The 27031-nt window shown below is 44.2% G+C and overlaps 1 protein-coding gene across 3 annotated transcripts in view; it reads left to right on the forward strand.

The window, feature by feature from the left end:
* The window catches only part of LOC109902983 (voltage-dependent R-type calcium channel subunit alpha-1E), a 105438-nt gene that overhangs the window by 50666 nt on the left and 27741 nt on the right, over nt 1-27031 (forward strand). For 2 of the 3 annotated variants that reach the window (XM_031785977.1, XM_031785976.1), the window contains exons 6-20: nt 6264-6367; nt 6656-6771; nt 6906-6959; nt 11833-11922; nt 12299-12508; nt 12676-12788; nt 13507-13619; nt 13926-14057; nt 14560-14629; nt 20611-20728; nt 20844-20911; nt 21022-21113; nt 23954-24838; nt 25064-25308; nt 25516-25627. In XM_031785977.1, coding sequence (XP_031641837.1) covers nt 6264-6367; nt 6656-6771; nt 6906-6959; nt 11833-11922; nt 12299-12508; nt 12676-12788; nt 13507-13619; nt 13926-14057; nt 14560-14629; nt 20611-20728; nt 20844-20911; nt 21022-21113; nt 23954-24838; nt 25064-25308; nt 25516-25627 — 2522 coding nt within the window. The remainder of the gene's footprint in view (nt 1-6263; nt 6368-6655; nt 6772-6905; nt 6960-11832; nt 11923-12298; nt 12509-12675; nt 12789-13506; nt 13620-13925; nt 14058-14559; nt 14630-20610; nt 20729-20843; nt 20912-21021; nt 21114-23953; nt 24839-25063; nt 25309-25515; nt 25628-27031) is intronic. The other variant, XM_031785978.1, reaches the window with a different exon arrangement.

The following is a 27031-nucleotide window of genomic DNA, read 5'->3' on the forward strand; positions in this document are numbered from 1 at the left end:
TTAAACCCAGACTTGGGACCACACACCCACTCCACTGAATAGCAGGCTAGTGATTGCTTTGCAATGCAATCTGATGTCTTCCAAACCATTCATTGTTGAATTTGCGATTTCAAACTTGTTGTGTAATGTTTATATCCAATGGCCGATGAGCACCAATACGTTTTATCTATAATTTCTCTTCATTACTTCTCTTCATATGACAAGGATTGAAATGATTTTCCAGTAGATTGTCGACTTGATTCATTATGATGACTGCTAGCTTGATAGCTAAGATTTTGAAAGTCCAATCAAAGCTACTGTAGATATAACGTGATTTAACGTAATTTTATCTGTGGCCAATGACCTTGAGCCGCCTCAGATGGGCACTTCTAAGATGCACTTCATAGATGTTGTGGTGACGTAGTGTCCCCATGAGCAACAGAACACTGAGCCAATCACGGTGCAACAAGAGAACATCACGAACCTCTCTGAATGACTGGTCATCACTGGTGGTGCGACATGGTAAAAAAAAAAAGTTCAGTACATATTGTGCTCTTCTGTCACACTTTGCAGGGTTATCTCCGAAGGGAAAAAACTGTGTTCGTTGTTTGCAGTAACTTCATTGTTGATATAATATCACAAACGAACGTGGCTGTTTCACCATTAAGGATTCCAACTTTAATGCCTCCTCCTCTTTCCCCATTCATTTCGCTCTCATGCTAATATCACAGTGGAGTAGCAGCCTATTGAACCCTCTGTTGTTTGTTAATGATGGTGATGCAATACAATGCAATACAACTTCATTCATGGCATGCCTAGGGATATTAGTAACATCAGCATGTGCCAATGTATGCTGATGAATAGCTTTATTTAGAAATGACAAACTTCTACTGTGTTGGATAGCATCTACCACAAGTGTAACATTTTGAACGTGATAGCAATAGCATTTTGTCAGCTTGTATCTAATTATTTTCTTTTCTAGACATGGTGATGGCACTGGTTTCAGAGCAAGAATCAATGAGTTGCCAATTGAAGACTGTTGAAGCCCTCTTGCCTTTTTGTGTTGACAAAATGAGTCAATATAGTGAAAAGAGCCTGGACACAAGAACATCATCTTTTATCTGATTTCAGCATTTTATCAAAATGCTAATTTGAAAATGAAAATGCCTGTGGCTTTACTCTGGATAAGATGCTTGCCATATGCTCCACAACCTCTGAAAACCACTGTCCTCACCAGGGTAATCATACAGTTTAGATCATAGATACCCTGGGATTGAGATTCACGGAAAGATTATCCTAACACATCTTCCGTAAGGTAGTGGATAATACATTGAATTGATTTTGATTAAAGATGTAATTTTCACTGCTTGACTACCAGTGTAGCACAGTGTATGATAGGCCTACCCACAGAGCATAGATGCCAGGCCATACTTTCTGCTCACTGCTTTCACGGCTCTTTATTTAAATTGATGGAAGCAGATGATTTTCTGCTGTGATTATATTATGTTGACTGACATTATGGCGAATGTAATTTATTAAGGAATGAAGAGAGACAGTGGAGGTTAGAGAATGAGAGTCTGCTCTGGTGGGTAAAAGGGCTAGCAGACAAGATAGTCTCTAATACTGTTTGCTGTTTTATATTCCTTTCTACAAGAATGCAAACACTGCATGCACGTACACACACACACTCAGTCAAACACACATGTGCACATGAAGAGTTTATTTCCAAAACGCTACATCCACCAATTTTTCAGATTGAGTTTTTTTCATCAGTAATGATTGCTTATGGGTTCCTTCATGTGTGTGTAAAATATTACTGTAAAATATTATTGTAATTAGAGATTTATGTCTGAAAATGTGTTTTTTCTGCAAAACGCTATATATCCATTGTTTAACTGGAATTAAATGTTCTTATCCAAAATATTTGACTCTGATATGTGGTTGTCTCACCTAGCTATCTTAAGATGAATGTACTTACATTAAGTCGCCCTGGATGAGCATCTGCTGAATGACAAAAATGTCAAATGTAAATGTTTTCAAGTACAGTGAAATGCCTTTCTTGCGAACTCAAAACCCAACAATGTAATAATCAATAACAATGTATTACTAGAAAAAACACATGCAAAGTAAGAATAGGAAATATGAAATACACAATAAAGTAATTACGTAAATAAGCATACTATATACATAAAATATTTAAAAAGTCAGTTCCAATAACATATTTACATGTGCAGGAATACTGGAGTGATGGAGGTGGATATGTACAGTATAGGGGTAAGAGGACTAGGCAACAGGATATAAGATTAACAGAGTAGCAGCAGGTTGTATGTGAGTGGGTGTGCAGGTGTGTAGAGTCAATATAAATGTATCTGCATATTATGTGTGAGTGAGCAAATGATGGAGTGTGTGTGTGTGTGTGTGTGTGTGTGTGTGTGTGTGTGTGTGTGTGTGTGTGTGTGTGTGTGTGTGTGTGTGTGTGTGTGTGTGTGTGTGTGTGTGTGTGTGTGTGTGTGTGTGTGTGTGTGTGTGTGTGTGTGTGTGTAGGGCCATGTTAGTGTGCAAAGAGACAGTGCAAATATTGAAATAAAAGGTCAATAAAGATACTAGGTACACTCAGATAGTCCATGTAGCTATAGTGTTAGCTATTTATCAGTCGTATTTCTCGGGGATGAAAGCTGATCAAGAACCTGTTGGTGTTGGACTTGATGCACCAGTACCTCTTGCTGTGCTGTAGCAGAGAAAATAGTCTATGGCTTGGGTGGTTGGGGTCTTTGACAATTTTCCTGGGCCTTCTTTTCATAGTGCCTGATATAGAGGTCCTGGATGGCAGGGAGCTCGGCTCCAGGGATGTACTGGGCTGTCCGCACAACCCTCTGCAGTGCCATGCAATCGAGGGCGGTGCTCTCAGTGGTACAGCTGTAGAACCTTTTTAGGATTTGAGGGCCCATTCTTTTTTTTACATACAGAGCTCATATTACTGTATTGAATTATTTAAAATAATAATAATAATAATATTGATGTCACAAATGTATAATTTGTACATTTCTTTATAAAATGTTTAGCTATTTGTTACAATTGACTGTGTAAAACCTACTGTGTAAAAGCTAGCAGTACTAATTATTTGTCTAAGAGTGAAAAAAAACATGATTATTTGCCTCTCTGAAATGAAACCATAATGTGATAGATTTTAAATTAAACAAATGTGTGTCTGTCATTGAACAACCCCATGCCTTGATAAGATAGTGAAAAAACACACCAATCTCTTTCATAATTTCTTTAAACAATAGAAACTCATTTACCAACATTTCTGAAAGTGGAAACAGTATATAGTGTTTTGGAGTGAAACTCTTCATATGTACACTTACACAGACTCTTAGTCAGTCAGTAAATCACTCACAAACAAACCAATCCATCCACTTCATTGCAGTCTGCTAAAACAAGGTTGAGTACAGATGCTGCTCTTTATTGTTTTCATTGCATTCTCTGATACAGAATCCACTTACTGCCATACAGGATCCAACCTCCCCTCTCATGTTGGCCCAGAGCTAATCAATACTTCTGTTCTCTCTAGGATTGAGACACCAGCAGGCAGTTGCTGCCTCATCCTCCCTGCTGCACACTATATCCTTCTGTTTTATTTAACACAGATCAAATTGGTTTTCAGCTTCATATATATCCATTATGTTCCCTAAAGTCCACATTCAGTGAAAACCGTTTATACAGTGAAAACCGTTTATACAGTGAAAACTGTTTGTGAATTGTGGACAAAGGGAATTGTCACATGGAGGTAGAGAACAGAATAGGCCCCCTCATTAAGTTATTGAGAGCTCTGTATAACTGTGAAACTGAGGATTTGGGGTACAGCCTAATAGCTTGTTAAAGACTACCACTCTCTGACTCTGAATGCTGCTCAAATCAAATCAAATCCAAATCAAATGTATTTATATAGCCCTTCGTACATCAGCTGATATCTCAAAGTGCTGTACAGAAACCCAGCCTAAAACCCCAAACAGCAAGCAATGCAGGTGTAGAAGCACGGTGGCTAGGAAAAACTCCCTAGAAAGGCCAAAACCTAGGAAGAAACCTAGAGAGGAACCAGGCTATGTGGGGTGGCCAGTCCTCTTCTGGCTGTGACGGGTGGAGATTATAACAGAACAAGGCCAAGATGTTCAAAAGTTCATAAATGACCAGCATGGTCCAATAATAATAAGGCAGAACAGTTGAAACTGGAGCAGCAGCACAGCCAGGTGGACTGGGGACAGCAAGGAGTCATCATGTCAGGTAGTCCTGAGGCATGGTCCTAGGGCTCAGGTCCTCCGAGAGAGAGAAAGAAAGAGAGAAAGAGAGAATTAGAGAGAGCACACTTAAATTCACACAGGACACCGAATAGGACAGGAGAAGTACTCCAGATATAACAAACTGACTCTAGCCCCCCGACACATAAACTACTGCAGCATAAATACTGGAGCCTGAGACAGGAGGGGTCAGGAGACACTGTGGCCCCATCCGAGGACACCCCCGGACAGGGCCAAACAGGAAGGATATAACCCCACCCACTTTGCCAAAGCACAGCCCCCACACCACTAGAGGGATATCTTCAACCACCAACTTACCATCCTGAGACAAGGCTGAGTATAGCCCACAAAGATCTCCGCCACGGCACAACCCAAGGGGGGGGCGCCAACCCAGACAGGATGATCACATCAGTGACTCAACCCACTCAGGTGACACACCCCTCCCAGGGACGGTATGAGAGAGCCCCAGTGATTCAGCCCCTGTAATAGGGTTAGAGGCAGAGAATCCCAGTGGAAAGAGGGGAACCGGCCAGGCAGAGACAGCAAGGGCGGTTCGTTGCTCCAGAGCCTTTCCGTTCACCTTCCCACTCCTGGGCCAGACTACCCTCAATCATATTACCCACTGAAGAGATGAGTCTTCAGTAAAGACTTAAAGGTTGAGACCGAGTTTGCGTCTCTGACATGGGTAGACAGACCGTTCCATAAAAATGGAGCTCTATAGGAGAAAGCCTTGCCTCCAGCTGTTTGCTTAGAAATTCTAGGGACAATTAGGAAGCCTGCGTCTTGTGACCGTAGCGTACATGTAGGTATGTAGGGCAGGACCAAATCAGAGAGATAGGTAGGAGCAAGCCCATGTAATGCTTTGTAGGTTAGCAGTAAAACCTTGAAATCAGCCCTTGCTTTGACAGGAAGCCAGTGGAGGGAGGCTAGCACTGGAGTAATATGATCAATTCTTTGGGTTCTAGTCAGGATTCTAGCAGCCGTATTTAGCACTAACTGAAGTTTATTTAGTTCTTTATCCGGGTAGCCGGAAAGTAGAGCATTGCAGTAGTCTAACCTAGAAGTGACAAAAGCATGGATTAATTTGCTGTCTGCTAAAGCACAGATACCCAAGGTGCAACAGCATGCAGACAGTGCATAGCAGGTCAATGGAACGCAAGCCAGTACACTTTACACTGGCTTTAGTCAGGAGCTAGTCATAGCCATGTTTACTTGTTAACAATTGCTTGGGATCGTGGTAACACCAGCTTTTAGATAATTAAGGGATAGCTCATCCAAATTACCAAAGGACACATTGGTTTCCTTAACCTGTAAGCAGTCTATGGGACAAGCTAATCCATGCCATGCTTTGGTCTTATTTCCCTGGGACTGTTTCCAAATGCCAATGTTTAAGCATTTGTGGCACCAATCCCAACCAGGTCCTAGCACCGATATTAGCATTTTTCACACATCATGTCCAAATCATCCAAAAATATCTAAACTTGATTGTGAAGAGCAACAAAGTCATAGATGATTTGAACATGGTTCACACAAAAAATATAATATTGGTACCATGACTTTGTGGTATTTGTGCCGATATTATACATTTTTGTGTGTGTGGAAGGTATCTGGAGCCCAGACTGTTTACGGCTCCGTCTGCAGCTCTGCACTGCCTCAACGCTTCAGGGGGATTCCCTCTGGCTCCTCTCTCATGGCGTCCCACTCTCACTAATGGATGAATAAACTCTGACTGTAGGATGGAACAGAGCCAGAGACATGCATGTCCATATTGGGCTCAATCTTGTCTTGAGACAGGACTGTAACTTGCACTATGCACAAATCATGCATTGATGATGATGTCAAAACATGATTTATAATCATGGGTCTCAGGTGCAGTACAACAATGTGGGGCTCCATTTTTTGTGTTGGTATGTAGTATAACAACACAGTGCTTTCTCCTGGATTCAATAGCTCCTTGTTATTGTCTGCTGTTTTTTTTTATCTCTACAGACCAACGATGCCTTAGGCCCCACGTGGAACTGCATGTACTTCATCCCTCTGATAATCATCGGCTCCTTCTTCGTGCTGAACCTGGTTTTGGGAGTTCTCTCAGGGTGAGTCCAACTTAACATTACAGCAGCACTGTGGCACCGCCACATTGTGCCGGGGTGGCTGACATGTATGTTATACACTCTGTTACCGTCTGTACAAGTTCATGTTTTTTTTTTTCAAAAGGTGAATGCACAATATGCTCTAATTAACTGCATGGGAAGGAGACAAGGTTAGAGTCTCCCCCCTCCACACTACTTCTCTCCCATGGTGTCTGAATGATGCAGAGAAGAATAAGCGCTGAACAGCAGGTCCCAGAACAGTCATTATCTGCTGTTGTGTTTGGCTTGCAGGGAGTTTGCCAAGGAGAGGGAGAGGGTGGAAAACCGCAGGGCTTTCATGAAGCTCCGGAGGCAACAGCAAATTGAGCGGGAACTCAATGGCTACCGAGCCTGGATCGACAGAGCAGGTACTGAAACCACTGTCTGTATTACACTATAGACCCAATACATGTCATGCTTTTAAAAGGTTACCTCAGAAATGTCCTTGATATTTACTTTCATACTGTATGAATCAGACTTCATTGTTGGGTCTGCTTTGCAGAAGAGGTGATGCTTGCGGAGGAGAATAAGAATTTAGGACCTTCTGCTCTTGATGGTAAGAATGGAAAGATGGCCCCATTGGTTATATTGTCTTTAGACCCCTGCATTAGTTTACAGTTTATCTGTCTGTACTGGATTATTGGCATTCTGTTTAGTACACATGACTGTCTACCATGAGAATATTTCTCATCTGCCTGTCCTCTAAGACAACCACACACTGCAAGCATAACTAAAACATTGGCCGAGACTGAAACATATCATTTGTAGAAAATTGTAATTGTTATTTGTAATTTAATAATATCATATTACCCTATATATTACCCTGTATGTATCATGCGCTGTGCATGATACATACAGTGGGGCAAAAAAGTATTTAGTCAGCCAGCAATTGTGCAAGTTCTCCCACTTAAAAAGATGAGAGAGGCCTGTAATTTTCAATGACAGACAAAATGAGAAGAAAAAAAATCCTGAAAATCACATTGTAGGATTTTTTTATGAATTTATTTGCAAATTATGGTGGAAAATAAGTATTTGGTCAATAAATAAAATGTATCTCAATACTTTGTTATATACCCTTTGTTGGCAATGACAGGTGTCAAACGTTTTCTGTAAGTCTTCACAAGGTTTTCACACACTGTTGCTGGTATTTTGGCCCATTACTCCATGCAGATCTCCTCTAGAGCAGTGATGTTTTGGGGCTGTTGCTGGGCAACACGGACTTTCAACTCCCTCCAAAGATTTTCTATGGGGTTGAGATCTGGAGACTGGTTAGGCCACTCCAGGACCTTGAAATGCTTCTTACGAAGCCACTCCTTCGTTGTCCAGGCGGTGTGTTTGGGATCATTGTCATGCTGAAAGACCCAGCCACGTTTCATCTTCAATGCCCTTGCTGATGAAAGGTTTTCACTCAAAATCTCACGATACAAGGCCCCATTCATTTTTTCTTTTACACGTATCAGTCGTCCTGGTCCCTTTGCAGAAAAACAGCCCCAAAGCATGATGTTTCCACCCCCATGCTTCACAGTAGGTATGGTGTTCTTTGGATGCAACTCAGCATTCTTTGTCCTCTTAACACGACGAGTTGAGTTTTTACCAAAAAGTTATATTTTGGTTTCATCTGACCATATGGCATTCTCCCAATCTTCTTCTGGATCATCCAAATGCTCTCTAGCAAACTTCAGACGGGCCTGGACATGTACTGGCTTAAGCAGGGGGACACGTCTGGCACTGCAGGATTTGAGTCCCTGGCGGTGTAGTGTGTTAGTGATGGTAGGCTTTGTTCTGGGATTTTGGCTCACCGTTCTTGTGATGATTTTGACCCCACGGGGTGAGATCTTGCATGGATCGAGGGAAATGATCAGTGGTCTTGTATGTCTTCTATTTCCTAATAATTGCTCCCACAGTTGATTTCTTCAAACCAAGCTGCTTTCCTATTGCAGATTCAGTCTTCCCAGCCTTGTGCAGGTCTACAATTTTGTTTCTGGCGTCCTTTGACAGCTATTTGGTCTTGGCCATAGTGGAGTTTGGAGTGTGACTGTTTGAGGTTGTGGACAGGTGTCTTTTATACTGATAACAAGTTCAAACAGGTGCCATTAATACAGGTAACGAGTGGAGGACAGAGAAGCCTCTTAAAGAAGAAGTTACAGGTCTGTGAGAGCCAGAAATCCTGCTTGTTTGTAGATGTGATTTTCTGGATTTTTTTTCCTCATTTTGTCTGTCATAGTTGAAGTGTACCTATGATGAAAATTACAGGCCTCTCTCATCTTTTTAAGTGGGAAAACTTGCACAATTGGTGGCTGACTAAATACTTTTTTGCCCCACTGTGGATAACCACACATTATTTTACTTAGGTAAGTGCTAGCGAGGAAAAGTAGGTGTTTTGATTCTCACTGTTAATTTCAGTCTCTCCTGAGGCCTGATATGTATACATTATGTCTCATTGAGTATTGGAACTTACAGTACAATCTGTTTGGTTGACTCTGTGAAAGTAATTTACTAACACTTTCTCATGACAGTGTAACTACTTTGAGCAGTTTTGTCTCGCAATACTCTTAAACGTGTGTGCTATCCTGTTTTTGTAATATATCTGGGCTTGTGTGTACTCACGATATACAGTACCAGTCAAAAGTTTGGACTAACCAACTCATTCAAGGGTTTTTCTTTATTTTTACTATTTTCTACATTGTAGAATAATAGTGAAGACATCAAAACTATGAAATAACACATATGGAATCATGTAGTAACCAAAAACGTATTGGTAGCCACCATTTGCCTTGCTGATTCCATATGTGCAATTCTCTCAACCAGCTTCATGAGATAGTCACCTGGAATGCATTTCAATTAACAGGTGTGCCTTCTTAAAAGTTTATCTGTGGAATTTATTTCCTTCTTAATGCGTTTGAGCCAATCAGTTGTGTTGTGACAAGGTTGGGGTGGTATACAGAAGATAGCCCTATTTGGTAAAAGACCAAGTCCATATTATGGTAAGAACAGCTTAAATAAGCAAAGAGAAACAACAGTCCATAATTACTTTAAGACATGAAGGTCAGTCAATCTGGAAAATGTCAAGAATTTTGAAAGTTTCTTCAAGTGCAGTCACAAAAACCATCAAGTGCTATGATGAAACTGGCTCTCATGAGGACCGCCACAGGAAAGGAAGACCCAGAGTTACATCTGCTGCAGAGGATACGTGCATTAGAGTTACCAGCCTCAGAAATTGCAGCCCAAATAAATGCTTCACAGAGTTCAAGGAACAGACACATCTCAACATCAACTGTTCAGAGGAGACTGCGTGAATCAGGCCTTCATGGTCAAATTGCTGCAAGGAAACCACTACTAAAGGAAACCGATAAGAGGAAGATAATTGCTTGGACCAAGAAACATGAGCAATTGACATTAGACCGATGGAAATCTGTCCTTTGGTCTGATGAGTCAAATTTAGCGATTTTTGGTTCTTTGTGAAACGCAGAGTTGATGAACGGATGATCTCCCCATGTGTGGTTCCCAACGTGAAGCATGGAGGAGGAGGTGTGATGGTGTGGGGGTGATTTGCTGGTGACACTGTCTGTGATTTGTCTATAATTCAAGGCACACTTAACCAGCATGGCTACTACAGCATTCTTCAGTGATACACCATCCCATCTGGTTTGCACTTAGTGGAACAATCATTTGTAGCCCTTACACACCTTCAGGCTGTGTAAGGGCTATTTTACCGAGAAGGAGAGTGATGGAGTGCTGCATCAGATGACCTGGCCTCCACAATCACCCAACCTCAACTCAGTTGAGATGGTTTGGGATTAGTTGGACCGCAGAGTGAAGGAAAAGCAACCAACAAGTGCTCAGCTTATGTGGGAACTCCTTCACGACTGTTGGAAAAGCACGACTGTTGGAAAAGCATTCCAGGTGAAGTTGGTTGAGAGAATGCCAAGAGTTTGCACAATTCTTGAAGATTATAAATACATTGTATAATAATATTGCAGACATCAAAACTATGCAAAGCTGCATCAAGACAAAGGGTAGCTACTTTGAAGAATCTCAAATATAAAATATCTTTTGATTTGTTTAACACTTTTTTGGTTACTACATGATTCCATATGTGTTATTTCATCGTTTTGATGTCTTCACTATTATTCTGCAATGTAGGAAATAGTACAAATAAATAAAAACCATTGAATGAGTAGGTGTGTCCAAACTTTTGACTGGTACTGTATATCTATTCCAAAGACATATTTAGAAGCAAATCTTCACAAGAATAGCTATGTCTAAAATACCATTGTTGTTGCTTCTGATGTGGTGCACTTCAAAAACAACTTTGGTTAGGATTATTGAGGACCATGCTGTACCCCCAAAATAATAATCTCTGCTACCTCAATATCAATATGGACTTTTAAACCTACAAGACAAACCCTTGCACAAAGCTATGACTCTATCAAGTGAAGCATGATTTTTTCCCCCCCAACAAACAAACAAACAAATCGTTTTTATTAAATGTTGATTGACAGCTCCCAAGAGGCTGTCTGAATGGAATACAGGCGGTAACCATGGTGAGGAACAACTTCTATTCTACACTTACTTGCCACCTTTTGTTCCTTTTCAACAACTCAGTCTGACATGAACATTTAAATAAAGCCAGCTATTGTTCCACAAACCACACTTACAAATAAACCACGAGTCATTCTGAACTTCAAACATTTAATTTGGCACAAGCGAACCAAAAGTAGCCGTAAAAAGTTCCAGCTGTTCCAGTGGAAACAAATTCAGAAGATGTAATAGCTTTGAGAGAGTGCGCCAGTGTTGCCATAGCAACTAAAATGAAATGTCTGGGTGTCAGCCAGTGTGTGCCTCGTGCAAACACTATTGGTTCACTGGCTTATTAAAAGGGAGAAAGTCTAGGTAAATATTAATAAATAAATGAGATTCTAACCAAAAGGTGGTGGGGGTGTACGAGGGTTGGCTGGAGGAAGAGTTCAACTTACCCTGATAATTAATGGTTATTTCCGCATCAGGCACATATACAATTATATGTGTGTATCAATACAGCTCTTTAGAATGCTTATGGTATGATATTGTCTCAAACTTAATGTGAGTGTGGGTTATAGCCCAGATAATAGAACCAACAACAACAACGATTAGTTGAAGTTAAGTTGGGTTCATCATACAGTAATAACAATAGATGCATATTTTAATAACACCATGTTGCTGTAATCTGTTGCACATGTCTACTAAATGTATATGTTTGTACTCTTGTTTTACAATACCCAAAGCACCAAACACAGTGGCATGTAAATGCATTTATTATTTTCACCATTCTCTTCTTGTTAGTAATGCCCTCATGATCTTGTGTGTCTCATGACATGTTTGGAGTGTCAGAAACGTTGTGTTTTGTGTGGGCTTTCTGCGGGGTGACAATGTGAAACCTTTGGCTGCAGTGCTGAAGAGGACCACCATCAAGAGGAGAGGGGTGGATGCTGTCCATCGGGGCCCAGAGGAGGAGCAGTACGGTGACATCTCTTCTGTGGGTGAGTGTGTGTGTGAAGCCACTGAAAAAAGCAGTATGTTGTAGCTAACATCCCAAATGGTTGAATGATCTGCCATCAGGCAACAGGCACCCCCTCCGTATTAGACTCTGTAATTACAGAGGAGATTGTCATTGTCGTATTGGGAATAAGACTGGAAATAGCAGCTCATCAGTTCCAGCCATCATTACATGTTATAGTCAGTTGCGAAGCTAAATGGACGAGAAGGCCTTTGGCTCTTTGTTTTCCTGTTGGAGAAATTGTATCTATTGTGCAAGTTAAACATTTGACAGAGGAGAAATCTAAAATATACTGTCTATTTGTGATTGCACTACTAGGGGGATTTTAGTAATGATCTTAAATGGGCTGTCCCTTCCAGGCATCCCGATGACCAGAGCCAGCATCAGGAGTGCTAAGAGAGGACCCACGGCTTATTTCAAGCGGAAGGAGCGTCTGTTGCGTATCTCTATCCGCCGCATGGTGAAGACACACACCTTCTACTGGACTGTACTGGGCCTGGTGGCCCTCAACACACTCTGTGTGGCCATCGTCCATCACAACCAGCCCCACTGGCTGTCTGTGTTCCTCTGTAAGTCACACACACACACACACACACACACACACACACACACACACACAGGTACATACCATCATCTCCATCCAAAATAAATCAAGTCGAGTGACATTAATCTTTGAGATGATTGTTTTCTGCTGTGTTTATGAGTGTTGTTGTTGCTGTTGTTGTCTGCATTTCAGACTATGCAGAGTTTCTCTTCCTGGGTCTGTTTCTCACTGAGATGTGTTTAAAGATGTACAGCCTGGGACCCAGACTCTACTTCCACTCCGCCTTCAACCGCTTCGACTGCGGCGTGAGTCCCTTTATTTTTCTGCCTCATCTCTAACCAACATGGAGACACCATGCCAGATGGAAAGACAGGGACATACTATAGATTATAACATTGCCCCCAGTACGAGGGAGTGAGAGGAAATGCTTTACTTAAAACATTGGACAGTGACTTAAAGGGGCAATCCGCAGTTGTTGCTTCCATTTTAAGACTTATAAATTCATTATATATACTCATTGATTCTTGATGATTATAAATGCTACATGAGCTTAGTTCAACTGTTGTACCCCATCAGAACCGAATATATAAACTTTTTTACTCCGTTTGTAAACATTGTACATATAAAAAAACACTGTATATCCTCAAAATGTGCTTAAAACAAGAATTGTGACATCTTGGATGGTCAGTCCTTGCATCAGTCGCTCTGTCTTTGAATGAGTGGCTACATTTCTCCAGACCCATCCCTCAGAATTTTTGCCAAAACCGATGTGGGGTGTCTGCTTTGTTAATTTTTCAACAACGAATTGCACCTTTAAAGACTTTTTAATGAAAGTGACACTGATGGGTGTAACTTAGTTAATGAAGTGTAGTAAATGTCCCTGTACTGTTTCTGTCACCTCTGCACTCAGCTGTGAACGGACATCCTTCATCTTTGTCTCTCTGTAGACTTACTGTATGTTAAAGGCTGCTGTTGGTGTGCTGGTACTTCTGGTGACTATGTTGTTTATGGCTCTGTTGACAGGTGATAGTGGGCAGCATCTTTGAGGTGATGTGGGGGTTCTTCAGGCCTGACATGTCCTTCGGCATCAGTGTGCTGCGCGCTCTCCGTCTGCTGAGGATATTCAAGATCACCAAGTTAGTCCAAGGCCTCCTCATTGGTTTCTAACATTCTTCCTGCAGTATGCAATGAGGCAATGCACTGGCACCTAGCTATCAATGTCCTAGATTATGAAGATGCTGGGTGTCACGTCAGTGTGATATTTGTAGCCTCCTGCTAGGGATAGGATATGCAGATACGTATGTTCATATCCAGGCTGGCTACAAATAATTGAAAACATTCACAATAGCAACATTTAGACACGGTTAATTTAGCAATTTGTCTCTTATTTAGACGGAATTCAAATGCACCCAATCCCGCCCCCGGTTGGTTGTGATTGACAGGTACTGGGCGTCGCTGAGGAACCTGGTGGTATCCCTGATGAATTCTATGAAGTCCATCATCAGCCTCATCTTCCTCCTCTTCCTCTTCATCCTGGTCTTTGCTCTGCTGGGCATGCAGCTATTCGGTGGCAGGTACTGTACCATAGACACAAGGACGAACTACTACTGCCCGTCTGTCAGATCTCATCACAAACTATGATGGACACTGGCAGTCAATGTAATCAAAGTGGATGTAGTACAACTGATTGTTTGATTTGTGTCACCATGACCTTCTCCTTGTGACATTTGATATTACAGAGGACATTTTCATCCCATGTGGCAATGTAAAAACACCCTGACAGGGCTCAGTCTTTCCCAAGAAGATTCTGTCACACATCAAGTCTTAGCTGTTGTGCCGCTATGTTCCCACGGATAAAGGACAATTTCTGTGAAACTGTCACTTCAATGAATGCAGTGCATGCCAGAGACGTATGTTGCCTGGTCACTGGAGTACAGAAAAGAAAACAGACTTTGGGGGAAAAAGTCCCCCCTCTATTACCGAGAAAAGGAAAATGTTTTCTCTCTCTCTGGGAAAAAAATATTTTAAAATCCTGGCTCAACTCGATGTCCTCTCTGTCCTCATCCTTCTATGCAGGTTCATCTTTGAAGACTACACTCCTACAAACTTTGACACATTTCCTGCTGCCATCATGACTGTCTTTCAGGTCTGGCTCAATTCAATTGTTTTGATTGAGTAAAGTTTTGTGTTTTTGATTAAGGTAACAAAGCTTTGCATGTGGAAATCTTAGAGTCCATATAAATATTTGGATTGTCATGAATTTACAGATGATCTACTCTGTAGCTTGTGAGAGAATCCTGTGATACAGTATGTGGTATTTCCAGTCGCTAGTGAAATTCTACACACCCCTTGCACAATCTTAACATTTTGCTGTCCTAAAATGTAAAAAATGTACATGTATTGATTGTGTGTCTTCACACCCCAGAGTTAAAACTTGGTGGAAGCACCTTTGGCAGCCATTACAGCTATGAATCATTTTTAATAAGATTCTACCAACCTTGCACAACTCTACCAACCTTGCACAAGATGGCGCCGAAGAACATAGCTGACGTTTTACATTCTCCCAAACAATTGTGCAATTTTGTTCTTTTTTTTTTGCATTTTGTGTAACTTCTTTTTTCACTTATTGTGTACATAATGTTGCTGCTACCGCTCTTATGGACGAAAATAACTTCTGGACATCAGAAAAGCGATTGCTCACCGGACTGGAAGAAACTTTTTCCTTTAACGAGTCCTTCGAGAAGGATATCCTGCTTTCACTGGAATAGGCCCAGATCCACGCCTTTTGCGTAAAGAAAAGACACTGGAAAAGGGGACGCAGATCGGGGATCGTTCTGAGAAGCCGGAGACGAGCGAGTAAACTCACAATGCTTTCCATTCTCCTTGCTAACGTGCAATCGTTAGAAAGTAAAATTGATGACCTACTATTAAGATTATCCTACCAACGGGACATTAAAAACTGTAACATCTTATGTTTCACCGAGACGTACCTGAAAGAAGAAACGGCCAATATAGAGCTGGTGAGATTTTCCATGCTCCGGCAGAACAGAGACCCTACCTCGAGGAAGACGAGGGGTGGGGGTGTGTGTCTTTTTGTCAGTAACGGCTGGTGCGTGATGTCTAATATTAAAGAAGTCTTGAGGTATTGCTCGCCTGAGGTAGAGTACCTTATGATAAGCTGTCGGCCACACTATCTACCAAGAGAGTTCTCATCTCTATTATTCATAGCCGTCTATTTACCACCACAAAGCGAAGCTGGCACTAAGACCGCTCTTAGCCAACTCTATAAGGCCATAAGCAAAGAAGAAAATGCTCACCCAGAAGCGGCGCTCCTTGTGCCGGGGACTTTAATGCAGGCAAACTTAAATCAGTTTTACCACATTTTTAACAGCATGTCATATGTGCAAACAGTGGGAAAAAAAATCCTAGACCACCTTTACTCCACACACAGAGATGCATACAAGGCTCTCCCCCGCCCTCCATTTGGCAAATCTGACCACAATTCTATCCTCCTGATTCCTGCTTTCAAGCAAAAACTAAAGCAGGATGTACCAGTGACTCGCTCAATACGGAAGTGGTCAGATGTCGCGGATGCTACACTACAGGACTGTTTTGCTAGCACCGACTAGCATATGTTCCGGGATTCATCCAATGGCATTGAGGAATACACCACCTCAGTCATCGGCTTCATCAATAAGTGCATCGATGACGTCGTCCCCACAGTGACTGTACGTACACTCCCAACCAGAGCCATGGACTACAGGTAACATCCGCATCGAGCTAAAGGCAAGAGCTGCCGCTTTCAAGGAGCGGGTGACTAATCTGGACACTAATAAGAAATGCTATTCCCTCAGACAAACCATCAAACAAGCAAAGCGTCAATATAGGATTAATATTGAATCCTACTACACCGGCTCTGATGCTCATCGGATGTGGCAGGGCTTGAAAACTATTACGGACTACAAAGGGAAACCCAGATGCAAGCTGCCCAATGACGCGAGCCTACCAGACGAGCTAAATGCTTTTTATGCTCGCTTTGAGGCAAGCAACACTGAAGCATGCACGAGAGCACCAGCTGTTCTGGATGACTGTGTGATAACTCTCTCGGTAGCCAATATAAACAAAACCTTTAAACAGGTCAACATTCACAAAGCCGCTGGGCCAGACGGATTACCAGTACTTGTACTCAAAGCATGCGCAGATCAACTGTCAAGTGTCTTCACTGACATTTTCAACCTCTCCCTGACCGAGTCTGTAATACCTACATGTTTCAAGCAGACCACCATAGTCCCTGTGCCCAAGGAAGCGAAGGTAACGAAGGTAAGAGTAGGTAACAACACGTCTGCCACGCTGATCCTTAACACTGGGGCCCCTCAGGGGTGTGTATTTAGTCCCCTCCTGCATTCCCTGTTCACCCACGACTGTGTGGCCAAACACGACTCCAAGTTTGCTGGCGAAACAACAGTGGTAGGCCTGATCACCGACAATGATGAGACGGCCTATAGGGAGGAGGTCAGAGAACTGGCAGTGTGGTGCCAGGACAATAACCTCTGCCTCAATGTGAGCAAGACAAAGGAGATGTTTGTGGACTACAGGAAAAGGGCAGTCCAGACAAGTTCCTTGGTGTCCAGATTCCTCAAGTTCCTTGGTGTCCAGATCACCAACGAACTATCATGGTCCGAACATACCAAGACAGCCGTGAAGAAGGCACGACAAACGGGGCAACAGGGGCAACAGGGGCAACAGGGGCAACAGAAGATGAACAGCAGAGGGGCTAATGACTTTGGAGATGGGAAATGGGCCGATAAACCATGTGTACAGCCATACCTTCTGCCCTAGCCGATACCGGGGAGCCAGGGTCCAGTGGCAATCTACTTGTCGTCGATACCTGGAGGTGGTCTTGAGGAGGACCGACCGGGCTCTCCTCCAGGTATGACGACAGCGGTGGACAAACATCTGGGCAGAATTTATGCTGACCTCTACTTCCTGCTCAGTGAAGTGCGGGGGCTGATACCCCAGAGAACATTCAAAAGGTGATAGGCCAGTGGCAGAGCAGGGAAGGGTGTTGCGGGCGTATTCGACCCACACAAGCTGCTGGCTCCAGGTGATGGGGTTGGTGGAGACCAGGCAGCACAGAGTAGTCTCTAGTTCCTGGTTGGCTCGCTCCGACTGGCTGTTGGACGGGGGTGGAACCGAGAGGACAGGCTGGCCGATGACCCAATGAGGGTGCGGAATGACTTCCAGAACTGGGGCAAGAACTGAGGACCCCGGTCAGAGACCATGTCTACTGGTAGACAATAGGTCTGGAAGACATGCTGCACCATGAGCTGGGCAATCTCTTTGGCAGAGGGTAGTTTGGGGAGAGGAAGGAAGTGGGTGGATTTGGAAAACCGATGCACCATGGTCAGGACGGCGGTGTTGCCATCAGATGGGTGAAGACCATGACAAAGTCCAGGGAGATGTGAGACCAGGGACGGTGAGGAACAGGCAGAGGTTGGAGGAGACCAGCTGGAGCTTGCAGAGGAGTCTTGTTCTATGCAGACACATCAGGGACCATGGTAGGCCACCAAAAGCGTTGTCGCACAAAAGCCAGGGTCCAACGGGAGCCCAGGTGTCAGGCAAGCCTGGAGGAGTGGGCCCACTCCAGGACGGCGTCAGGAATGAACATCCATTTATCAGCGCATCCGGCTTGACATTATTGGATCCCGGCCGGTAAGAGAGGGAGAAGTTGAACCATGTGAACAGCAGGGCCCATCTAGCCTGGCTGGAATTGAGGCGCTTGGCGGTGCGGAGATACTCCAGGTTCTTGTGGTCGGTCCACGCATTGAACGGCCGTCCCTCACCCTCCAACCGGTTCCTCCATTCCTCCAATGCCATCTTCACCGCGAGAAGCTCACGATTCCCCACATCGCAGTTCTTCTCCATGGCATTGAGGCAATGGAAAAAGAAGGAGCAGGGATGTAGCTTGAGGTCCAGGGCAGAACGCTGGGACATTATATCCCCCACACCGACATCCGAAGCATTGGCCTCCACCAAGAACTGACGGAATGGGTCAGGATGAACCAAGATGGGAGCTGTGGTGAAGTGATGTTTGAGGTTCCGGAACACCCGGTCAGCAGCTGGAGACCACATGAACAGAACCTTGGGCGAGGTGAGTGCTGACAGGGGAGAAGTAGGCTGGGGCCAATCCACCACCGCTCTCACCTTCCCGGGATCCATTTGTAAATTCCCTGCAGCAATGATGTAACCCAGAAAAAGGAGGATGGAACTCGCACTTCTCTGCTTTTACAAACAGCTGGTTCTCCAGGAGGCGTTGGAAAACCTGTCGGACATGGAGCACTGGTTCTTGGGTGGAGCGGGAGAACATTGTTAACTAGAGTCTGGAACACAGCAGGGGCGTTGGTAAGGCCAAATGGCATGACCAGAAACTCGTAGTGACTGCTGGCCATGTTGAAGGCGGTCTTCCACTAGTCCCCTTCCTGTATCTGCACCAGATGGTAGGCGTTCCGTAGATCCAACTTGGAAAACACAGTGTCCCCCTGGAGCGGGTCGAAGGCCAAGGAGATGAGGGGTAGCGGGTATTCACCTTTATGTCATTGTGATCCTGGTAGTCAATGCACGGGCACAGGGTCTTGTCCTTCTTCTCCACAAAGAAGAACCCTTCGCCAGCGGGAGAGGAAGAAGGACGGATGAATCCTGCAGCGAGGGAGTCCCCAATGTAGGTCTCCATCGCCTTGGTCTCTGGTCCTGACAGAGAGTACAGTCATCCCCTGGGCAGAGTAGTGCTAGAGTCCTGCGGGAGTCCTGCCGAAGCTGGAGTAGCTTCCGGGCCGCCTCTCTCCCGGAGAATGGGGCATCAAACACCTTCTTGACCTCTCCAAACAAATTCATCCAGACTGATGCATATGGCCAGCTGTTGCACCATACAGCTCTAGCCCAGGTGAGCGCCAACCCGGACATCAGCATGATAAGGTACGCTATCTTAGAGCGGTCCGAGGGTAAAGAGGAGGGCAGAAGCTCGAAGATGAGGGCACACTGAGCTAGAAACGCCCGACAGGTGCCCGAATAGGCTCCCGGGAAGGCGGAGTGACCAGTGAGGCGACGCTGCTAACAGCTGAGTTACTGAGGGGCTGTGAGGTTACAGTCATAGTAGGCTGCCTCTCAGCCAACCTGCGGAGTTGCTCCAGCAAAATGTCCAACGCCAAGTCATGACGTTCGGCCAAGGTGTGGACCCCCTCCATAAGGCCACGAAGCAATTCCTTGTGCCTATCAATGGTGGCTCCTTGGGTGAAGATGGCTTTGCGCAGCTGGTCCGAGTCTGCTGGTCAGTCATGGCCAGTTCGTACTATCATGTTTCAGGTAAGACCTAGATGCAGACAACGTCGAAGTAACAACAGTTTATTAATCCAACAGGGGCAGGCAAAAAGCAGGGAAAAGGTACAAGATGGCAGGCAGGCTCAGGGTCAGGACAGGCATGCTCAGGGTCAGGGCAGGCAGAATGGTCAACAGCGGGGAAACTAGGAAACAGGAACAATCGAGAGACAGGAGCAGAGTGAAAACCGCTGGTAGGCTTGACAAAACAAAACGAACTGGCAACAGACAAACAGAGAACACAGGTATAAATACACAAGGGATAGTGGGGAAGATGGGCGACACCTGGAGTAGGGTGGAGACAATCAGGTGACAGGTGAATCAGATCAGGGTCTGACAGTATTGTGTGTAGATTGATGAGGAAAAATATTAATTTAATCAATTTTAGAATAAGTCTGTAACATAACAAAATGTGGGATAAGTCAAGACGTCTGACAACCTTCCGAATGCACTATATGTTCCCCTAAGAGGTTGGTAGAATCTTATTCAAAATGATTAACAACTGTAATGGCTGCCAAAGGTGCTTCCACCAAGTATTAACTCTGGGGTGCCAAGACATGCGCAATCAAGACATCTTAGCTTTTTTGTTTATTTATTAATTTGGCAAATGTTTTGTAACCTTCTTTCACTTTGAAAATGTGGAGTAGGTTGTGTAGATCTGTATGAAAAAACCCAAATGTAATCTGTTTTTAAGGCAGAAAACTCTGAAGACTGTGCAAGGGGTGTGTAGACTTTCACTAGGCACTGTATATCTAGATCCTGACAGGAGAAGACTGGAATGAGGTGATGTACAATGGGATCCGCTCCCAGGGAGGAGTGAAGTCAGGAATGTGGTCCTCCATATACTTCATTGTGCTCACACTCTTTGGTAACTGTATCCTTTCTCAGCTAGCAAATCACTTTTCACACTGTCAGTATGATTAGATTACATGTCTGATGTGTGGATTTTGTAGATCAGACATGTAGGTCCTTGACATGAGTGCGACCAGACACACTGCTGAATGTCTTCTTGGCCATTGCTGTGGACAATCTGGCTAATGCCCAGGAACTAACCAAGGTAAAAAATCTCCTTTCAACAATTCACTAGTCTTCCCATAATTGAAGATGATACCTGCTCTCAACAGCATCTGTGATTATTTATTCTGTTCTATGCAATCTTATATCTAGGACGAAGAGGACGAAGAGGCTGCTTTCAATCAGAAACATACTCTCCAAAAAGCCAAGGAAGTTGGGGCCATGTCTTCCCTGATGTCATCACAGTAAGTGGTGTGTGTACCCCTGCTGCCTGTTCCCCTTCCTCTCTGTCTCCCTCAGGACTCTAATAGACTGCTAACTAACCGTACTAACACTGTGTAATCCCACCAGAGGCTATTGCTGCAGCACAGACAACACTAAAGGAAGGGAGTTGTTGAGGGTGACAGAACAGCAGATTTGTACATTGCCAGCTCAGGGATTCGAACTTGCAACCTTTCGGTTATTAGCCCAACACTCTAACCACTAGGCTACCCTGCCACCCCTAACCTACTACCATACCCTGTTTAAAGGCCCTTAAATATTTAGTCTTGCCCATTCATCCTCTGAATGGCACACATACACAATCCGTCTCAATTGTCTTAAGGCTTAAAAATCCTTCTTTAACCTGTCTCCTCCCCTTCATCTACACTGATTGAAGTGGATATAACAGGTGACATCAATAAGGGATCATAGCTTTTACCTGGATTCACCTGGTCAGTCTATGTAATGGATGAGCGGGTGTTCCTAGTGTAGTTTGTGTTACTGGTAAATTATAGTTGATTTAGTCAGTTTGATCGAGGCACAGGCTACTGTAATTGGAGCCTTGTAATGGAGCCCCAGACAGTCGTAGTGCCATTCATAATGACGTTTATATTGCTGAAAATATGTACTGGAAACAACTGAACTGAACAACTAAAGAGGTATTGATATGCCCTTCCTGATAAGGTCTATAGGTCTGCTTTAGCATGTACCTCTATAATTTGCTCTAAATTCAACCGTGTGTCACCATGGCTACCGGCAGTCTTCCCAGGATCTGCAGGGATGAGCCTATACCGTTGTCATAGAGACAGCATTGCTGGCATCCAAATTAATATATCATTCCCATTAGAGAAATATACTGCAGTACTTAGTCACCCTTACTTTCACAATACTGATTTTTTTGTAATCATTATGTTTTTGGAATAAGTAGAAGAATTACCAAGTGTCAGGAAGTCATCTAGACATGCCATGTTGGGTTATAAGTGACAAGAGTCATGTTATGTTATTTCATCAAAGCCCACGGTATTGATTTCCTATATGAATGGTCTGACACCCAGTCTGTCTGGTGGAAGTGCATGTACATGGGCATGGTGCAACATAGAGAGATGGTACGCATGTTGAAAATGAACAGCATATTGCATGGTCATTCAAACCACATGCACGGGAAAATAATAAAAAATGTTTCATAATGAAACATTTTGGTCTCATGCTGTGCAGCATTAGTTCTCGTTGGCAATACGTTAGTACAGCAGGAGTAAAGATTAGCAGAGCTGTGGTGATACAAATATAAACAGTTCTATGAATTGCTTATGCGGAAAGATCAAACTGCAGGATTTTTGCCTCAGTATCTTGAAGTTGTTGGTTTTTCATCTAGGTTCACGCAGGTTGAGGCATAGATATACGTGCAGGGTTTTGCAGTGTACCTTATGACATATTCAGGGTCAGGCACTTGTCGAATCACATTGATGAGATTTGAATACCATAGGGTTTTCCAGCATCTGTGTTTGGAGAAAACTTTGAACTTTGGTAGCATTGCATCATGTCAGTGTGGTTTGGGGTGAAATGCTGTAACTGTCTTCCTTCCGGGGGCTCTTGCACAACTGACCTTCAGAGCATGATGATGATGATGATGTTGACTAAGTGAAAAAGGTTGAAGCATGTCTGAGACTCCTGATAATGTAGAGAGCGGTGGGTGCATGTCTCTCTGACCAGCATGACCAATGAGAATGTTACCCTCGCACAACTTTGGAGAGGAGCGCTGCACACATAATGCAAACTGATATGGTTGCTTTGCCTAAACGATCTCCGTCTCTGTTCTGTTTGTGCCAATGAAGGCCATTTCTGTGTTTTATTCCTGTGCCATACTGTATCTCTGAATGTCTTAAACATTTCAAACTTCCTGAATATTTTATATGTTGCACCTGTTGATGTTAATGTTGTTCTGATCTAATACTGCTGCCATCCTGTTTGTCATGTGGCGCTTTGCCTGGCTAGAGGCACAATACAAAACATTTAGGCAATATTCATTTGGTTGAATCATTTAAGAGGATTTTCCTACTTGGTAATACAGAAAAGAATGATTTTGGCTGTACAGAAATACAATGCAGTAGACTATAGTCTAATAGTGATCCATTGAAATTGGTCATGTGTTTTGAACTGTGTCTCAGGGCCTGTTTTGTCTCTGCTCACAAAAGCACTAATGTCTTGTTTTCAACCAATCGCTTATTGATAACACGGACCACACAAGAGTACAAGTACGAGTAAGTATTAACACTGTCTGTTCATTTCAATTTCAAAACAAACTGCCTGATTTTCTTAACTGGGTAAATCTTCTGTTCTCATTTTATTACATTCCTCGTTTTACTTCCAGAATCTTACAGTACTTGGCTCTGCATTTAATATCAGTTCCACTGGTTTCTACATCTCCCACTTTCATTATAGTTATTACAACTTCCTAGTTACATTTTGCTTAATTTATTACATAACATCTTCATTGATCCAGTGAATTGTTTTTCATCAATGCTTAATTAAAATTCTGGATCTTGTTTTACCAAGCTTTGAAAATCAGACTAGATTGCCTTTTCTTGAATGTGTTCCAACTCCTCACTGGTTTTGTACAAATGTTTTATTTATAAATGTATATTTCACAAACATTTGTACACAAGCAAGTAAAATAAATTAAAAAACAATTCTAACACATTTTGGAATTGGTTTAAAATAAAAAGTAGAGCTTACAACATTCAGTGTATATCACTGTTTTAGACAAGTACTGTGTTGCTATCTCCCTTACTGCTCATCCTGACAGTGTTGTTGTCCTCTCTCTCAGCAGGAGGAGGAGACCTTACCTGTACAGGAAAAGAGCGATACACAGGAGCCGGCCTGCCTACTCTCTGGAGGAGGCTGAGAGCCTCGCCGAGGGGCCCCCCTGCCCGCCATTGAATTCCTCTAACTCTTTCATGTCCAGGGGAGAGAGGAGAAGACGGATGACCATGTCTGTGTGGGAGCAGAGAACCAGCCAACTGCGCAGGCACCGGCAGATGTCCAGCCGAGAGATCCTCTTCAGCAGCCCCAGTGAGGAGCAGGAAGCGCCCCCTGGATGCCCCCACAACCTCAAAGCCACAGGCACACCCACAGGCAGCCTGAAGCTGGCTGACCCCACGGCTGATCCTACGGCCTCCACAGCTCAGCCCCCCAAGCCCATGGACCAAACTCTAGAGGAGCCACCCCTGTCCATGGGGGTCCTTGAGCCCCCCTTGTCCGTCCCTTTAGCAGAGCCACCCATACCCATCGACAGTCCCCTGCCTGACCTCCCCACGTCCACAGTTGTGTCCATTCCGGAGCCCACTGAATCTGAGCCATGCCCAGAGGGCCAGCTTGATGACACCGACCACTGCCACCCAGGTCTCAATGGCCGCAGGAGCCCCAGGTTAAATGGGGAGAGAAGGCAGAGAGCAGTGCGTAAGTTCCGCCCTCCTGCTGGTGACACCCTGACCCCTGACATGGCAGGGATGAGGATCAGGAGGCCAAGGGGCACAGGGCACCACGAAGCCCAGGTTGGGGCTAGAGGCCTGGACTCACCCCAGGGGGAGGGGAGCAGTCGCTCTGTCAGCAAGGAGAGAAAGACCCCAGAGGAACGACAGGACAAGGAGAGGATAGCCTGTAACACAGGAGAGACCAGCCAGCCTTCTGAGACCAGAGAAGCTGAACACAGGTGAGGAGGAACTGACACTGACGTACAGCTAGTTCTATTAGTTCAATAAATAGTAGACTGTTTGTATAGTATTCTGTAGACTCTGTTGGTATAGTAAACTCTCAGTAGTCAGTTTTCTGCTATGTTCAATGTATCAGACTTCAGGGTGCCCAAAATGCAACAAATCCCCAGTGAATCCAGACTCCAAGCCAAGATGTTGTCCCTTGTCCCTCTGCTCCTCCACAGACAGGGTGACCCTAACCAGGCTGGGGGTCCTGAGCTGCAGAACAGGGAGGAGGGTCCACAGTCAGAACCACCCCCCATTCAGCCATTTCAGGCTGCAGTACCGGAGCTCCCAGAGGGCCAGACAAGAGACAGTGATACTGGTAACAACGCCACCACTCTGATCCAGGATAAGTCCCCTCTGAGCTCCAGTATCTACATAGAGGTGACCAATGTTCAGTCTTCACTAGAGCTCACCCCCGTCACAGGTAACACCTTCAAGTGTGTCCTTATTCTATCACATATGTGCATTCAGTGTGCTCTACTCACATTAAAAATAGTTCTGCTGTGAGGTATATGAAATGCCTTGTTGTATGAAAGCCTCCATCTCTTGGGGGTTGGAGATATCTCTGATATCACAGCATGGTACCACAATCAGAGCACAGCAGCAAACCCACATTCTCTACCTCTTCCAGGTAACAGTAAAGACATGGAGGCGTCCAAGCCTGAGAAAGAGGAGGAGCAGTTGACCAGCCCAGCCAATATTGTCACGCCTGACAGCATGTTCATCTTCAAACATGGCAACCCGTAAGTCTCCCTCTGCTCCTCTCTGCTACTCCTATTACATTGTCCTAACACCATCATCCGAGTACCATCATCCTAACACCATCTACCTAACAACATCATCCTAACACCATCATCATAGTACCATCATCTCAACACCATCAACCTAACACCATCAACTTAAAACCATCAACCTAACACCATCAATCTAAGACCATCAATCGAACAACATTATAATATTACCATCAACCTAACACCATCAACCTAACATCAAATCAAATGTATTTTTAAGGCCTTCTTACATCAGCTGATATCTCAAAGTGCTGTACAGAAACCCAGCATAAAACCCCAAACAGCAAGCAATGCAGGTGTAAAAGAACAGTGGCTAGGAAAAACTCCCTAGAAAGGCCAGAACCTAGGAAGAAACCTAGAGAGGAACCAGGCTATGAGGGGTGGCCAGTTCTCTTCTGGCTGTGCCGGGTGGAGATTATAACAGAACATGGCTAAGATGTTCAAGTGATCATAGATGACCAACAGGGTCAAATAATAATAAGCACAGTGGTTGTCGAGGGTGCAACAGCTCAACACCTCAGGAGTAAATGTTAGTTGGCTTTTCGTAGCCGATCACATTCAGAGTATCTCTACCGCTTCTTCTGTCTCTAGAGAGTTATTCTGCTGTCTCTAGAGAGGCCAGGTGGACTGGGGACAGCAAGGAGTTATCAGGCCAGGTAGTCCTGAGGCATGGTCCTAGGGCTCAGGTCCTCTGAGAGAGAAAGAAAGAAAGAAAGAAAGAAAGAAAGAAAGAAAGAAAGAAAGAAAGAAAGAAAGAAAGAAAGAAAGAAAGAAAGAAAGAGAGAGAGAATTAGAGAGCATACTTAAATTCACACAGGACACCAGATAAGACAGGAGAAGTACTCCATATATAACAGACTGACCCTAGCCCCCCGACACATAAACTACTGCAGCATAAATACTGGAGGCTGAGACAGGAGGGGTCAGGAGACACTGTGGCCCCATCCAACGATACCCCGGACAGGGCCAAACAGGCAGGATATAACCCCACCCACTTTGCCAAAGCACAGCCGCCACAACCACCTACTTACCATCCTGAGACAAGGCGAGTATAGCGCACAAAGATCTCCGCCACGGCACAACCCAAGGGGGGGCGCCAACCCAGACAGGAAGATCACGTCAGTAACTCAACCCACTCAAGTGACGCACCCTTCCTAGGGACGGCATGGAAGAACACCAGTAAGCCAGTGACTCAGCCCCTGTAATAGGGTTAGAGGCAGAGAATCCCAGTGGAGAGAGGGGAACCGGCCAGGCAGAGACAGCAAGGGCGGTTCGTTGCTCCAGTGCCTTTCCGTTCACCTTCACACTCCTGGGCCAGACTACACTCAATCATAGGACCTACTGAAGAGATGAGTC

Source organism: Oncorhynchus kisutch, linkage group LG13 (assembly GCF_002021735.2).
Source record: "Oncorhynchus kisutch isolate 150728-3 linkage group LG13, Okis_V2, whole genome shotgun sequence".
Lineage (NCBI taxonomy): Eukaryota > Metazoa > Chordata > Actinopteri > Salmoniformes > Salmonidae > Oncorhynchus > Oncorhynchus kisutch.